Source organism: Lynx canadensis, chromosome B4 (assembly GCF_007474595.2).
Source record: "Lynx canadensis isolate LIC74 chromosome B4, mLynCan4.pri.v2, whole genome shotgun sequence".
NCBI classification, from domain to species: Eukaryota; Metazoa; Chordata; class Mammalia; order Carnivora; family Felidae; genus Lynx; species Lynx canadensis.
The window spans coordinates 132,945,744-132,960,922 of record NC_044309.1 but is presented as its reverse complement, the minus strand read 5'-3'; the positions used below and the strand labels follow the sequence as shown (position 1 = coordinate 132,960,922).

The window sequence follows — 15,179 nt, the reverse complement described above, 5'->3', positions numbered from 1 at the left end:
GGTCTGTGTTTTAGCAGCTAAAATAACCATAAATAAGAAACTGCTGAGATGGGGCAAAGCGTCTGAGCCATGTGACAGCACTCAGGGCAGGGTGGCGAGGCCCTGAGCGGCGAGCAGGCTGGGTCTCGGCCCTGGGTGCACCGTGGCCCTCCGCAGGCACTTCTGTCTTCCCTCCTGGCTCCCACGCCAATGGCAAGTACAGGACTCAAGAAGACAACGAAGCTAGAAGGAGAAAGTCAGTTTCATTTCGAGAATGTGGAGCCCGTACCGCGGGCAGGCAGCGAGGAGCACAGACCTCCCTCCCGACTGGCCAACCTGACGCCCCCGACAGCAAAAACATACAGGACAAGGGAGACAAAATGGAGGATGCCGGGATGCTGCCTTTCGGAGACCTGTATGTGGAGCAGGGAGAGGGACGAGGAGAAACAAAACATAAACATTTGACAAACTAGCAAATTAAACAGGCAGAATGAAACAGGAAACCACAATAGATGCTTAGCAGCCAAACACATTTATTAGTCTTTTTTCTCTTTTTTTTTTTCCAGGAACCCAAAAATATTTTGTAGTTATAATGTAAGCAACTGAGTTGCACATAATACAATCATATCTTTCCAAAATAAAATAAAATAAAAAACTAAACAAAACAAAAATAAGCTGTTTAAAAGCCCAAAAAAACCCTTCAGAAAAACTCTTATATATGCATTACATCATCTCTCAGTTTTAATGAAATGACGGCGACTTAATTCCTTAGTACTCAACCTGTCACAATCCAACGAAACACCACCCTTGAGTTTTTTTTGTTTGTTTTTGATTTTTTTTTTAAATCCAGCATGAGAAATACAGTACCTGCTATGGCAAAAAATACACATAAAATGCAACTTTTCAGCTTATTTGTACATTAGTAGAGTTTAACATTTTATTGTTTTTTTTTAAGTGAACCAGTGATTTTAAGTACCACTATACTAAAAAAGTAAAATAAAATAGAGAAAAGGGGGGCCCAGCCTGCCATGCAAGTGCACCTCTAAAGTGCCTAGTTTCTGTGTCCATGTAAAACCAGTAATATGAGGAGCAATTTCAACAAATGGGAGTTTGATTAAACCTCTATGTTTAAGAAAAAACAAAAAAGACAATGCCATATCCTCCCTTTTCTCCCCTCAAACTTCCTTAAATCCCATTGTCCACTTTTCTCTGTTGCCCACCAGAAGAGAGAAAAGAAAGCCACCAAAATAACATTGTAAAAGCTATTTCAAGTATAAGAAAAACAAAACACTTCTAGGTAACTTGCAGAGAGCATCACTATGTGCAGCTATATGTAGTCATGTTGGTAGGTTTTGTTTCTGCTGAGTGTTTCAGATGAGAGGATTTTTGCTGTACCTTCCTGTTACCTGTTTTGTGTGCAAAGTTGGAAAGCTGCCTTTTAAAACTCCAGCCTCTTTCTGATGCCCTTCTCTGCACCTTCTGTTGAAAGGGGGCAAGGAGAGAAGTGAAGGGAGGAGGAAAGAGGAGGGCGGGGGATGCCAGTCATTAAAATGGCACTCCTCCCATCTTCCTTCCCAGGCCTCCCACCTCCGAATCCCCGCACTTCTCTGGTTCACCGTCAGCGACCTAATTAACTCTCACGGCAGAGATTCCCATTCTTATTTCCTGATTTGGTAGGATATATTTTACTATGTAAACATAGCCCCTAGGATTATGGAACCCAAAGCAGCATTTATATCTCCATCTAAATGGAGAAAGATAAAATAGTCCAGAAACCTCTCCTCAGGTTGCTTTTGTTGTCTGTTTTTGGTTACTCACGACAGGGGTGGGGTGGGGTGGGCACAGAATTAAGTTGTAGGCAAACAGTAGAGAGAGTTAGGAGTGGGCACAATTGAGCTGTTGTGTCTGCTTCCCTCGCCCCCCCCTCCCCCGCCCCGGTCCAGAAGGGTTTTTTTTTTTTCTTTTTTTTTTTTATAACCTGTTAAAAATGTTCCTGCACCTTAAGTCATACAGAGGTTAAGGCCAAGGGTGCAGAATCTTGTGCACGTGTCTCTGTGAGCACATTCACGGTGCATGCACCATTTTTGATGTCTTCTGTGAGATCACTGGACACACTTTGGTCACTGGTGTGTGCAAAGGGTGGTGGTGGGGAAATGTCCCGGGAAAGAAGTGCAGAGATCAGCAAAGCCCTTTGGGAGCATTGTGGATGGATATAAGGGCAGTAAGGACTTAAGGGGGACCAGAGGAAGGAGACTGATAGAAAAGGGGCCAGCCTCCAAACAACAGAAATAAAATCCAAAGGTGGATAGCGGCCCAAATCAGAAGGTGGGTGGGGAATATGCGTGCATTTATTATCAAGCTTCTTCCCCTCAGAGGAAGTCGTCACTATACAAGATCGGTGGGCTCAAACTAAAAAGGGCTTCTAGACAGATACAGGGTTTATCCTTAAGATGGGGGGGAAAGGAGATGTTTGTGAAGAAGTTATTCAAAATGATCCATTCTGACCCTGCCTCGTGGGTGGCCAAATCTAGGAGAGCAGTAGCTGACAGGTTCCTACAAGCAGCATTTGTTAAACGTCCTTTCCCTCTACCTAATGTCAGCTTCAGGCCTCACGGAGACGAACGAGAAGAACATCTGAGGGTGCTCACACCTTTCAGGGAGGCTGTTTGCACGTCTCAGGTGGATTTCCTTTAAGTAAGACATCAATCCATTTCCAGAGCATCGCAAAGTGACAAGGCTATGAATTCTGTAGCGCCAAACTGAAATGCCAGGGACTAATTCCCTTTGTGAGCTACAGAATGCTACTCTGTTGCTCAAAAAAGTCAGCCTGTGTGTGAAGCAAGAGAGGTCGAGAGCTCAAGGTCTCAGGTAAAAAACATTCTGGAGTGCCTGGAGGGGATGGATCTTCTGGAAGAGAGAAATTCAGACACTCCCCACCCTGGAAGTAGATCTGGAAGAGATGGCATCTATTTGAAACAGGGTTCAGACACTGGTCGGCTGTCACTGTGTATGAGAGGCAATGGAGAGACCACCACCCTACAAATGCAAGTCCGCTCCCCTGACCTGTTCTTTCTCTTAAGCCTGAAAGAAGATCTGAAACTTCAGATGGCTTAACAAAAAAAAGGAAAATATCATATTTTAGGGCTACTTTCACAGCAAAGGAAAACATTGTAAAAGTTATCCTATTTACACATTCATATTTTAAAAAGGATAACCCACTGGTGTCAGAAACGGAGAGGGGAGTTAAGGGTCTACATTGCAGGGGAAATGTACCTCGAGGTATTGTTTTGTGTTAGACAGTTGAAACGTCAGGATTTTATTTTTTGTTTTGTTTTTTTTTTTGTTTTTTTTTTTTTGTTTTTGTTTTTTTGTCTAAAGGCAATCTAACAGATTGGAACCCTGATAAGATCGTGCCCGTGCAACCCTGCACGGGCACGAGGAGACTGTGATCAAGTCTGTTCCTCGTTACAGTACTGTGAACGTCAACAACAAAAACTTCTGCCTGGAAACACTGAACGTGGGCAGAACAATCTCTGGCTTATGATACTGCGTGTTGCAAAGAATGCCTAGACCAGAGCAGTGCAGGTGCCAGGACTCACCACAGGAATTCTGTCGGGCCGGGAGGCTCTAGGCTTTCCTGTGTGCAGCACCTCACCGCTCACCAGCTCTCTAGCAGAACAAATGGCAAGGAAGCAGAGAGAGGACGTTCGGCTGAGGGGCAGTGGGTGGGGAAGAGTCCTTTTTTTGCCTGCCAAGCCAACGGGCCCTCTTCCCCACAGAGCAAGACAGTTTCCTTATAAATAAGTCACTTAAAAATGCTTAAGGAAAAACAAAGACAAATTAAAAGGAGCGAGGAGGAGACGGAGGAGGAGTTTTGGAAATCGACAGGAAGATGAACTTTAAGGTCAGCACGAACGAGGCATGGTTTCCTGAGCTTGAAAGGGTTCTGAATTCAGGAAAGGATGAGTACTTTTTCCCAGAGAACACGAGGGCCTTTGGGGCCCCCGCTGTGGCCCTGGGCTAACACTGCACGGTTAGGGTGAGAATCCGGCTGCCAGGAACCGTAGGCCCCCAGGACTGCAGGAGGACTCCGTGTCTCTTTCTACCTCACTGTGCCGACTTGACCGCTGCTGGCTCTCACTCCCCTTCCCCGCCAGGACGTGGGGATACCATGGACACAGAAACCGTAGAACAAGGATGCAAAGCCACTTCCTTCCCCTTTCTGCCCTCACCCTCCCCCCCTTGCAGAATGCATAGTTACAATTCACGTTACAAAATAAAGAAGCAACGATGACCACATATGGGACCTTTTTTTTTTTGAAAAAAGAAAAAAAATCCAACAACCTCTTCTTAAATTCAGTATCAAAATTCACATTTGCATAATAATACATTTCAAGGCCATTAGAGAGGAATGAGAGAGAAGCCCAGAAAGCCACATCTCTCCTCCCTTTGTCTCCTGAATGAAGCTGAAGGAATCTTGCGGGAGGGACTGTTTTCCTCTTTGGGGAGTTCTGAGGAATTATGGAAAATGGCCCTTAGCATTCACTTGTGGTTTCTTTAGAAGATCGGGCATGGGGAGAAGAGGTGGAATCGTTTAAAACAAACATAAAAACAAATGAAGAGACACTGCAGATTTCTACGTTTAACTAGAATAGTTCTGAAGAAATAAAATATGATTTCAGATTTTTCTTTTTTTTTTCTCAAACACTTCCATCTTATTCTCTCAAAAGCCTTTTCCTCGTGTGTAATACCCTGTTCTCATAAACAGCAACATTATGGGACTTCCATTTGGGAAAATAATTGCCTTCTCAGGACACAGACTCAAGAGGGTGGAAACGCGCTGCCCGCCCCGCACATGGCGGAAGCCAGAAAACGCCTTCTTGACATGCACGAATGTGTCACAGACGTCACCATATTTCAGTTCTCCAGTGCTTACAGAAAAACAAAAAACAAAACGGCCACGGCCACACGCGCGCGCACACAGACACGAGGGAAACTAGGTACTGCAGGTAGAGAAATTCAACCTGCGCTCTCCGACCGACCTGGGTCTCTGTCGTTGTGCACCATCACCTCATTCTCCCGCCCGAGCCCCAGGATCTTTTCCACACAACTCTACACTGTGCAATATGGGTGCTAATGAAAACTCCATGGCTGCCCCCGGGGACTGCCAGGAGAATCGCTGACTTCCCTAAAGACTAAGCTGACCGCCTTTCTGTTTTATCCCCACGGAGAGCTTCTTCCTAAAACAGACGGTCCCTGTACTCCCAAAGGCACATTCAGAAATACTACACTTAAGTAATTCCTTGGACAAAATTAAAAGGGGGAGGGGGATGGTGGGGGTGGTGTTTTAAACACATTTATTCTAACATCCCGAAATTTCCGGCAAGAAGGGTCACGCTGGATGCATCACTTGGTGAGAAACTATACTACCTTTAAAAGGCATGTAACTTCTTTAAAGGGTTCCAAAGGTTTTTGCTTTGTTTAGTATACAGACGACCCCCCCCCCTTTCCATTTTTGGCGAACACATTTAGGATACACGACCTTCCTGTCCATAAAGCTCTGCGGGACGGCTAGCTCACCTCCAGTGACCTTGCACAACCCAGCCCTCTGAGAACCGTGCACACCTTTCAGGAGCCGAGGGAGAAGGAATGCCAGATTGAGGGTGGGGTCCAGGAAAGCAGGGGTGAAGGGGAAGAAAAGCACTTCGTTTCACATCTCTGCAACGACTATACTGTAAAGTACCTTTACAGTTTTGCTGCTCCCCACTAGCAGTAAAGAGGAATTAAGCTCTTTGAAAACAACAGTCTCAACGTATTAATCTTGGCTCGAGAGGGGTCAATGGCGATTGGGAATGGACTTCCAAAGTGGTGACTGACAGTGTGAAAAATAAACCGAGGCACAAAGTGCTTTACGGAAACACGATTTCTTTTTTTTTTTTTAATTTACAACACAACACTTCTTGCCGTTATCTGACCTTTCCTTTCCCCAGGGACAAAACTAGTGTTTGTCACAACGAAGACCCCATGACTGAATCTTGCAGAGACCCTTCAGTCAGGGTGGGACCGTGTTTCCTGGTGTGCATAGTTTCTCTTTAAAAACAAATTCAGCTGTATAGCCAAGTGAAAAGAACTATTTAAATTCTGTGAGGCAAACACTGGCAGCTTCGGTCTTTTTTTTTTTTTTTTTTAGTGGTGGTGGTGGTAGGATACAAGAGATTGACATTTTAAAAACCACTCAAATGTTAGAATACTTGGTAATTCCTTCAGCTCTAGTCTGAGTGACCACACACATAAGGACAGCAGGAATGCCCAGCCGGTGGGGAGTAGCTCTGTTTCCTGACCGGTGTTCCCTTCACCATCCTGTAAATGTTCATGGCCTCTTTGGCGGTGCAGGCAGCGGGGAGGCATTCTGGGCAGGTTAGGGAGGGTCAACGTTCTATTTTTATTCCATTACTACTGTGTTCATAGACTCCTGAAGTTGAGAACTATTTTAAATCTAAGAATGTGATGCCAGTACCTCCTTTATCAGATTCAAGGTCAAGAAAACAACACCGTCATTAACAAGTGGGGACCATCTCTGAAAATACACACACCTTTGGCACTGGCCATAAACCTACAGAGCTTATGACAGGGTATGCACTAACTCTGGAAACACAGAGAACATTCTATGGGGTTTTTTTTTTAAAACAGATTGTTGACGTTCTTGACAACATTATGTATATTTGCCTGCTTCTAGACTGTGTGGACACCCTGTAGTTGTAGATAAGAAAGCTAAGAGGGTGCGGTGTGCAGCAGAGGGTGAGGGCGCCCTATTTTCTGAAAGGGTGCTGAGGTCTACAGATTGACAACTCCCTGTAGACACAGAGGCTGGAATATTTTCATCTGCACCATTACATGCAGCCTTAGCTGTACACTCACAGAAAGGAAAACAATTCAAGAATACATTTCTTTTTGCAGCAACACTAAGCAGCATAGTTAATGCACAGACATGAATGAAGTGTGACAAAACTTGGCAAAAACACTGAAGAAAAAGTTTGATTTTGTTTTTTAACCAGCTAAACATATGTCTCTACGCTTAGTAAAAGACCCTATAGATAGTTAAAAGAAAAAAACCCAAATCCCAAACAATAACCTACAAAGTGTTATATATTGAATCTGAACTCTGAGGATGGGGGAGAAGGGGACCTTTCTTACATAAAGACTCAATTGTTCCCTAATCTTAGAGACGGCTGTTAGAGCCAAGTCTGCTGAAAACATCTTATTTACACTGCAGAGGAAAACAGGCTTGGCTTAAGCGTTTTTCTCAACACAGAGACATCTTCATTTTGTTTAAGAGTCAAGATGGCAAAATATAAAAAAGTAAAATTAAAAAGTACACAGCATCTGAGGTCGATATGGAATCTGGCTGTTAACCCTACAAAAACTGCCCCCCCGACAAGTAGCAAAAATTCGAGTGAATCTTTGCAACAAGCCAGTAGCCCGTGAAATGTTAGTTTCTGCTAGATATATTAATAAAAGTTCTTCCAAATTCTTAGGGATTTCTTTTCCTCTCTTTTTTCTTCTTCTTATTTTTTTTGCATATCTTAGATCCCACGTTCAACCCACAGGAACTTGGAAGAACCGACTGCTCATTTATGCTACATTCATATCAGAAGAGGTGGCAAAGTTCTTAGAACAGGAGCCATCTGATTAGAAAATTAAGCTGCTATAAATTAAACTGATCGAATGGCAATCAATGGATAATTATTTACTGGGGGATACTGATGAAAGAATTTGCTTTGGAACCTTGACATGCCATCACTGCTAAGTTAACTTCTGTGCATGTTGTAAATGCAAAAAATCAAGGGCTAGGTACGGAGGAACCAGAGATGCCACATGGGCCATCCATTTCTTCACAGTGTCTCGGAGATCTGAACTTTGTGGGTTTTTTTTTTTTGTATTTTTTTTTTTTTTTTTAAACACCTAAAATTAGGTCATGGCACTGGATTTAAATTGCCAGTAGAGGTCTCCAGTCTGATGGAAGACATCTCTTCCCCACGAGTGCTTATTTTTTTATTTTTTAAATTTTTTTGGCGACTCATGTGGTAGACAGAAACCAAGTTTGTGATGTTTGAAAGATGGACACCTCCAGCCACTAGTAATCAAGTGTTTAAAAAATAAAGGAAACTAGTAAAAATTGGAAAGCTCAAATTTACATGATCGAAATGTTTACAAAATAAATCTACATAATGAGAGGTGACCAGCAAACCTCTGTACATATGCCAGAATGTGGTGGAAGAGAAGCCGCTCCCACCGAATTTTCTAAGTGTATGGAAGCCACTTAACCTCTCAGCAGACATGGCTCTTGCCAAAGAATATCACGGAAAGAAAAGAGTTTTTCTCTTCCATTGTATTCTCACTATATCCTTTTCTTAGGTCACTGCCAACCAATAAAGCAAAGCTTCCATCAAGTTGACCAAAAAAAAAAAAAAAGGTGGGGGGGCAGAGTTGGGGGAAAGAGAGGAGACAAGGGAGGACAGGAGCAGAAAAACAGGAACCCCTTTCTACTGGCCCAACACAGACAGACTTTCCAAATCACTGTATGTGGTTGTCACAATGACACACGTGGAGACATCAGTACCCAGTAACGAGGGCGATAACACAAGGAAGGATCTTGGCATTCCACATTACTGAGACATGAAAGCATATTTAACTTCCTTGATGTCTGTTTATTTTCAATTTAGCCCACTGCCTGTGGGGCCTGTCCAGAACCACTCCGATTTCCTTAATGGGCAAGTGTCTTAATGTCTGCGGAGTGACTGGACCACATGCACATACACACGCGTTCCCCCTGCTTAGGATGTCTGGGTGTATGTACGAAGGCACTAAAGCGGCTTTAGAGAAATTGCAGGCAGCAACCCCACCCACTCCCTTTACCTGTCAAGCTGGAGTTTCTTTCCCACTGGGAAGCTTAGATGTTTAAAAGCAGCTGTGGTCATGCTTGGGAATTCTGACCCCCGGCCCCAGGAGGGAATACAAAAGGAGAATTCAATGTCATGAAAAATCGAAAGGAAATACTCCACATCTCCAGCTGAGGGATGGGGATAATTAAGCAGCAGATCTTCAAAACAGCAATTAAAATGAGCACAACAGTAGCTGGGAGCTAAAAAAGTAAAATCACTTGTTCCTTATTAGATTCTTCTTTTCTCCTCCTCCCATAACAAACGGAGGTAAGACAGACATTCTTTGTTAATAGAACAGTCCATAGATATTTTCCTCTAGTAATGCCTATATTTAAAATTTGTTCCAAAAATTATTAACCTATATTTCCTAGCTCTTTACATAGATTCTCAGCAATCCAACCGTACTATTTTACAGATTAGAGTTTACTTTTTTTTTTCCCCCTAAGTTGTTGTTTCTTTCTTTCTTTCTTTTGTCCTGGGGTTTGAGGGGCAGGGAGAAGGGTTCCCTTAAAAAAAAAACAAAACAAAAACAATCATTAGGGGAGATGTCAGTTCAATCTTAAATGGAAAGGAACAGAGTGATGACGTTCCCATTTATAAAAACCAAACGCTCCCACTAAATGACACACAATTTCAAACGAATCCATGATAAAGCTCTTAGAAAGCTAATCCTTCTCCCGTGTTTTTAAAGATAACGAATTGACCTGTTGCTGCTAAATTGATCATTTTTAAAAAATATTTCTTTCTATGTGTTTTAAAATGTGTGATCCCCAGTATGACAATAATGTTTGGAGACTTTACATTTTTTTTTTTTTAAGTAAAAATTGTTTCAACTTTTTGAAGTTTCAGGAACTTGTAAAAGTTTATGAACAGGAAAGAAACAGCCGTCTATCTAGGATAAGATACGGTTAAATAAACCATCTTCAAAAAACTGGCTTCCTACCCTAGAATTCCTGAGAATGCTTGCAAATTTTAAAGCAGGAAAATAAATGTTAAAAACAAAAACAAAAAACACTGTTAAATGCTCCCAGAGTTAGTCTTCATCTAAAATATATATTTATATGTATATATATACGCACTTTTTGGTCTTTTTTTTTTTTTTTAAGTTTTTAATTTTTTCCCTTTAAGCTTAAGATGGAAGAACATTTGAGCTTCTCATGTTTATTTTTACATATTTCAAATCCCTCATTATGTCTTGTAAACAAGAGGGGCTCTAGCACCCGGCTTTCACCGTAGTATCGTAAGGAACTCAACTAACCCATAGTGCAGGCCAAGGAACCAGCAGGCAGGAGGAGGGGGGGGGCAGGACACGACAGGGAATCACGGCAGTGGACAGGGCTGTCACGGGCTCGTGGGAGCCTCGGGACACGCTCCTGGCCCAGGGCCACTAAGATTTTGCCTTCTGTAGATGGCTGAACACAGCTGCTCTCCACCTGGACGTCACCACACACCATAGGGTTTTGCTCCTCACACAGAGAGCAGGCAGAGGGGACCAGAAGGAGACATTTTTGTACATGGGCAGAGATGGAAGGGGCATGGTGGTGGTGATGAAAACCGGAGAGCAGGAAGAGGGCACAGTTAGTTTTCTACAAGGCATCCAATGGGACTGAACCAACGCTGGAGACTCAAGTTTGACCACCTCCCCACAAAGGGTGCATAAAGACTTCCAAGAGCGAATGCTTACTTGAATTACACATGTCAATCTCTTTTGAGGCTAGGTTTATAATCAACAGGGTAAGCCAGAGGACTACAGAATTCCCACTCTTTGTCTCATAAAACCACTTGATGCAAATAATTCGTTTTTGCCTTTTCCTATACACACCCACCCACCCACCTACACACAGACACAAGCTAAAAGTCAAATACATTAGGCATTGTTGTATCCTTCACTGAAGATGCTAAAGAAAGAAAAACTCCCTTGTCCTCACTAGCAGCAAGTTATGGAGGACAGTAGAGGTCTGCTCCCACCAAGGGTTGGAATGGGCAGGTATTTGCTGGTACAGAATGTCGGCACTTTATGTTAAACAGTATAATGCAGACTGGGATGTCCACACAAGTGCTAGCACATTACCGGCATACGTTCCCCTCCCTCCCCACCACCCCCCGCCCCGCCAGCCATCTGCTTTGTATAAAGGGGTACCCCTTCAGGTCTGCTAGAACTCTTCACAAAAAGCAGTTTGATACATGTTGATTCCAACATAAGTACATACATGTTGGTGATAACTGTGGATTAAAAGTTGCCCCCTATTCGGCCCAGAGTACTACTACATTGATGCTTAAAAAAAAAAAAAAAAAAAAAAAAAGTCTTTAAATACCAAAATAAAAAAGCAACATTACAAGGAAAAAAAAAAATAAAGAGGTCAAAACCAAAAAAAGGTGCAATACTTAAAAGTCTTTGCTAAGTTATACCTGCCTAAGCAAAACCACATACACAGGAAATACACAACACAGAGAAACAAAAGGAAACGCTTGAAGTACACACTGGTTTAAGAACATTCGTTAAGTAAACGTTTCTGTCAGTGATGGCCTGGTGCTGTAGCGCGCCGCGGCCTGGCACAGGTAACGCTCGGCGAGAGAGGAGCAGAGAGGGAGAAGCTGCAGCTGCTCACGAGTTGTTTCGTTTTCACACAATGAAAAAGAGAACCAATTCAGCATTACCTGACTTTCTGATGAATTCCTCATACCTGATTACAACAAGAAAGGGGAACGTGGTTTTTCTGCTTTTGAGACACCACAGAAGTAAAAACTCTCTCATCGTCTGTTCCCGTTCAAACTAATGAAAAGAAAAGGCCTGCGTGAAACTTAACAGATATCCCGATGTGCCTGGTGGCCACTTACTTTAAAAAACAGAAATAAATAAAACACACGGTTGCTCCAAGAGGTACCTCCTGCTCTCCTACTTTTTTGGGACTTGGCAGTGCTCCGCTCTACTGCTAGGTCGAAAGAAAAGCAAGAGAAAACTCGCTCAGGCTAATTTGCAAATGTAAAGGAGCTCCCTGCTTTAATCATTAAAAAGCACTCTGTTCATCTTAATGCAGCCCAACGGAGTTGCTTTAAGTAAGCAGTGGCTCCCGGTGCTTGTGTGTTCTCATAGTTAAAAAAAATAAAAATTAAAAAAAAAAATAAAAAGCAGATGGCCGGCCAGCCAGCCTGCAGACTGTTAGCAACGCAGCGTTCGGAGAGATCGGGTGGGGCAGGGGGAGGAGGACACGGGCACACGCACACACAGAGACAGAGAGAAGGATGCACGCAAATGCACATGAACACACGTGCACACACATACCAGAACGAGCATGCCTGGGCAGTTACATGTGCCAGAACACACTGGTATTTATCAACCAGCCAATCACAAATTTTTTCCTTTTTTTTTTTTTTTTTTTAGGTTTTTTGTGTTTTTGTTTTTAAAGTGAGGCTCCGTCAAGTCTTCCCCCCCCCACCCCAACAATTCTTTTGAATTCCCCTCCCTCCCAAACGTGGTAGACCTAAGGACGGAAACACACCCAGTGCAAACAAAGTTAAAAAGCTATTTTTTTTCAGTATATATGTTTCTTAGCAACAACTTCCATATAACATGAAAAAAGTGAAAAACTAGAAACTAATTTTTTTAATTTTTTTGTGTTTAAATTTAAATGGTATGTGTACTTGCTTCACATTGTCTTTCTAGGTTGGCGTTCATGATTCAAGTATTTCAAGAGTGATATGTTCTCTTTTTGGATTCATATTCCAAACGAAAAAACTGAAGTTATAAGGGAGGCAACTATGTGCTCAGACAGTCTGTCAATGACCCACCTTTTTTTTTTCTCTCTCCGTTTTCTTTTTTCCTTTTAAAAATGTATTTATTGCAAGTTGAAAAAAAAAACGAAAAGGTCAAGTTAGTGCTGCTGCTGTTCCAAAAAAGGTCACGAGGTCAGAGTTGAAAGTTTTAAGTTCAGATTGAATCCGACCCTCCTCCCAGAAGGTCACCAGGTAGTAAGGGAGCAGGGCTGCCCATCCTATGGGGATCTTCCACAGTTGGGACTCCCCACAAGCTAGAAGAATAGTTTGGGGGCCCCCACAACGAAGCGCCAGCAAGATCGGCCCCGCTGCTGCCGCCAGCACTGCTGCTCCACTGCCCGAGCCCTGTGGACCCACCGAAAAGATTCAAAGCAGGTCCGACGGGATCTGACTGGGTCTGGCCGGTCTCCAGCGACTGCCAACCCGCGGCGGGTGCACTTGGGGTTGCTGCAGGCGTAGGGGGCTGAGCTTGTGCCAGAAAGCGGCTGACTTCATCATCGGTGGCAAACTCAGCCAGGATGGTAGTGTTTCCCAACACACACCTAGAAGAAAGGGGAGGGAAAGAGCTATGGATTTGAGGGAAATCCTAAAGCACCCGCACGGACTGACGGTTTCGAGTCCCAGAGTCCTTGATGTTCAAAGTATGCTCCTTTGACCAGCAGCTTCCACATCCCCTGGAAGCTTTCTAAAATGCAGAATCACAGGCCCCACCCCAGGCCTACGGGATCAAAACCTGCATTTTAACCAGACCAGGTGATTGAGAAATACTGTACTAAAGCAGTAAGGGATCACTACATCTCAAGACCTCCAAAGACTACTAGGGGGTACCACGTATCGCTATCCTTTTGGAATTTGTATGTTGAGAAAAATGTCATCTTTCTTTTGCCCATGGGAGGTAAAAGGTCACACTGCAAACATCAAGGTGACTCAACCTCACACAACTGGAAGTGCCATTGCTCTGCCTCTGGGCCGGGCTCATCGCCTGAGAGTCACCACTGCTTGCTCGTTCTGTTTGTAGCTTTCTGCCGGGGCCTGTAGCCACAGAGAGTCAGCTCTTCCCTGGCTACCAGTTTGACAGCAGCTGGGAGTGGGGACAGTCAAAGTGTGACCCAGTCCCACCTACGTAAGACAAAAACCTCTGCTACCTGCCAAGCCACAGCGTTTCAGCTTCACCAACAAAGAAGACAAAGTAAGCAACCAGATTCTATTACAAAAAGTGACGGCACCTACAATGTTTCACATTCTCCTGAACACTGGGGCTTTGTTTTACAGTATTAAAATTTACTCACTGCTTCATGACTTCATAAATTCTTTACTTTTGGAATTCTGATTATCGGCCTACACAGATATACAGGGCAATCCACGCCTGGGGAGGTAGAAAAGATCCGTCCCCTCCGTACCAAGCAATTGCTTATGCCAGGATGCTGTTTTTGTGCATGTTCTCGTGGATCTTTGCTTTATTAGGCAGGTGCCAGAATACTCACGTGTGCATCTTCGTGCGTGTTTGTCTCAGTGAGCGTAGGATGGGTACTCACATGTGCAGTGCAGTCTGGGCCTTGGCTGCCTCCTGTTTGGTGCTGTATCGGATCAGGGCAGTGCCCTGGGTTAGGTTCAGATGGAATGTCAGCAGTGGGCCATGCTGCATGCAGATGGTTCTCAACGTTGACCCATCAATCTAAGGAGTAATGATATTCATGAGTTAAAAACGAGGTAGGGTGTGAACAGAAGTCGAATGGCCTTTCTTGTATATGAGGAGGAGAAGGGCTTCTGGTTTGTAAATAATGATATCGGCACTAAGTAAGTCTTGGACAAAGGAAGGAAGGACTCAAAGCAGGAAAGAGTGCACTCAACAGAGGTCTTAAAGGCAAATTTTAAGTTAATTCAAAGCACGGGCTGAGATCTAATGTGCCCATACTACAAAAAAAAAGTTTGCAAAAACACAGCTCAAGACAAATCCTATGATTCGACCTGTAGTCTGTTTTTAAGAGGTAAACACGTGAATGCGTGTTGACTTGTGAGAGCCTTTAGAAAGCAGAAACAGGATGGCGCCCGAACAGGAACTTAAGTTCTCGGCCTCATTAGTAACGTTGTATTTGAACTATTCTCCACTCCCCTGGTTAATAATCTCACAGAGAGCTAAAGGAGGACACAAGAAAAGCACTGCTAACCTCCTTGACGGTGAGAGAGACAGAGAGAGACAGAGAGTGGGAGAGGGGCAGAGAGGGAGAGAGGGAGAGAGAGAGAATCCCAAGCAGGCCCCATGCTGTTAGCACGGAGTCCAACGTGGGACTCGAACCCACACACCATGAGATCATGACCTGAGCTGGAGTCGGACACTTAACCGACTGAGTCACCCAGGCGTCCCCACACCCTGATGAGAATGCTGCTGGCTGACCTAGCTCACAAACAACACCAGTGTCCTTGGACTCGCACGCTGCCCATCTCAGGACGAGCCTTTGTGCCTGCTTCTCTGTGAACCCTGCC

General features: G+C 43.8%; 1 protein-coding gene across 20 annotated transcripts in view; it reads right to left on the bottom strand.

Moving 5' to 3' along the window:
- Positions 1 to 492: 492 nt before the first annotated feature.
- The window catches only part of TNRC6B (trinucleotide repeat containing adaptor 6B), a 258,256-nt gene continuing 243,569 nt past the window's right edge, over positions 493 to 15,179 (bottom strand). For 19 of the 20 annotated variants that reach the window (XM_030320703.1, XM_030320711.1, XM_030320706.1 and 16 more), the window contains 2 exons: positions 14,231 to 14,370; positions 12,521 to 13,237 (listed from right to left, as the gene is read on the bottom strand). In XM_030320703.1, coding sequence (XP_030176563.1) covers positions 12,850 to 13,237; positions 14,231 to 14,370 — 528 coding nt within the window. In that variant the 3' untranslated portion in view covers positions 12,521 to 12,849. Of the gene's footprint in view, positions 13,238 to 14,230; positions 14,371 to 15,179 lie in introns of all 20 variants that reach the window. The other variant, XM_030320714.2, reaches the window with a different exon arrangement.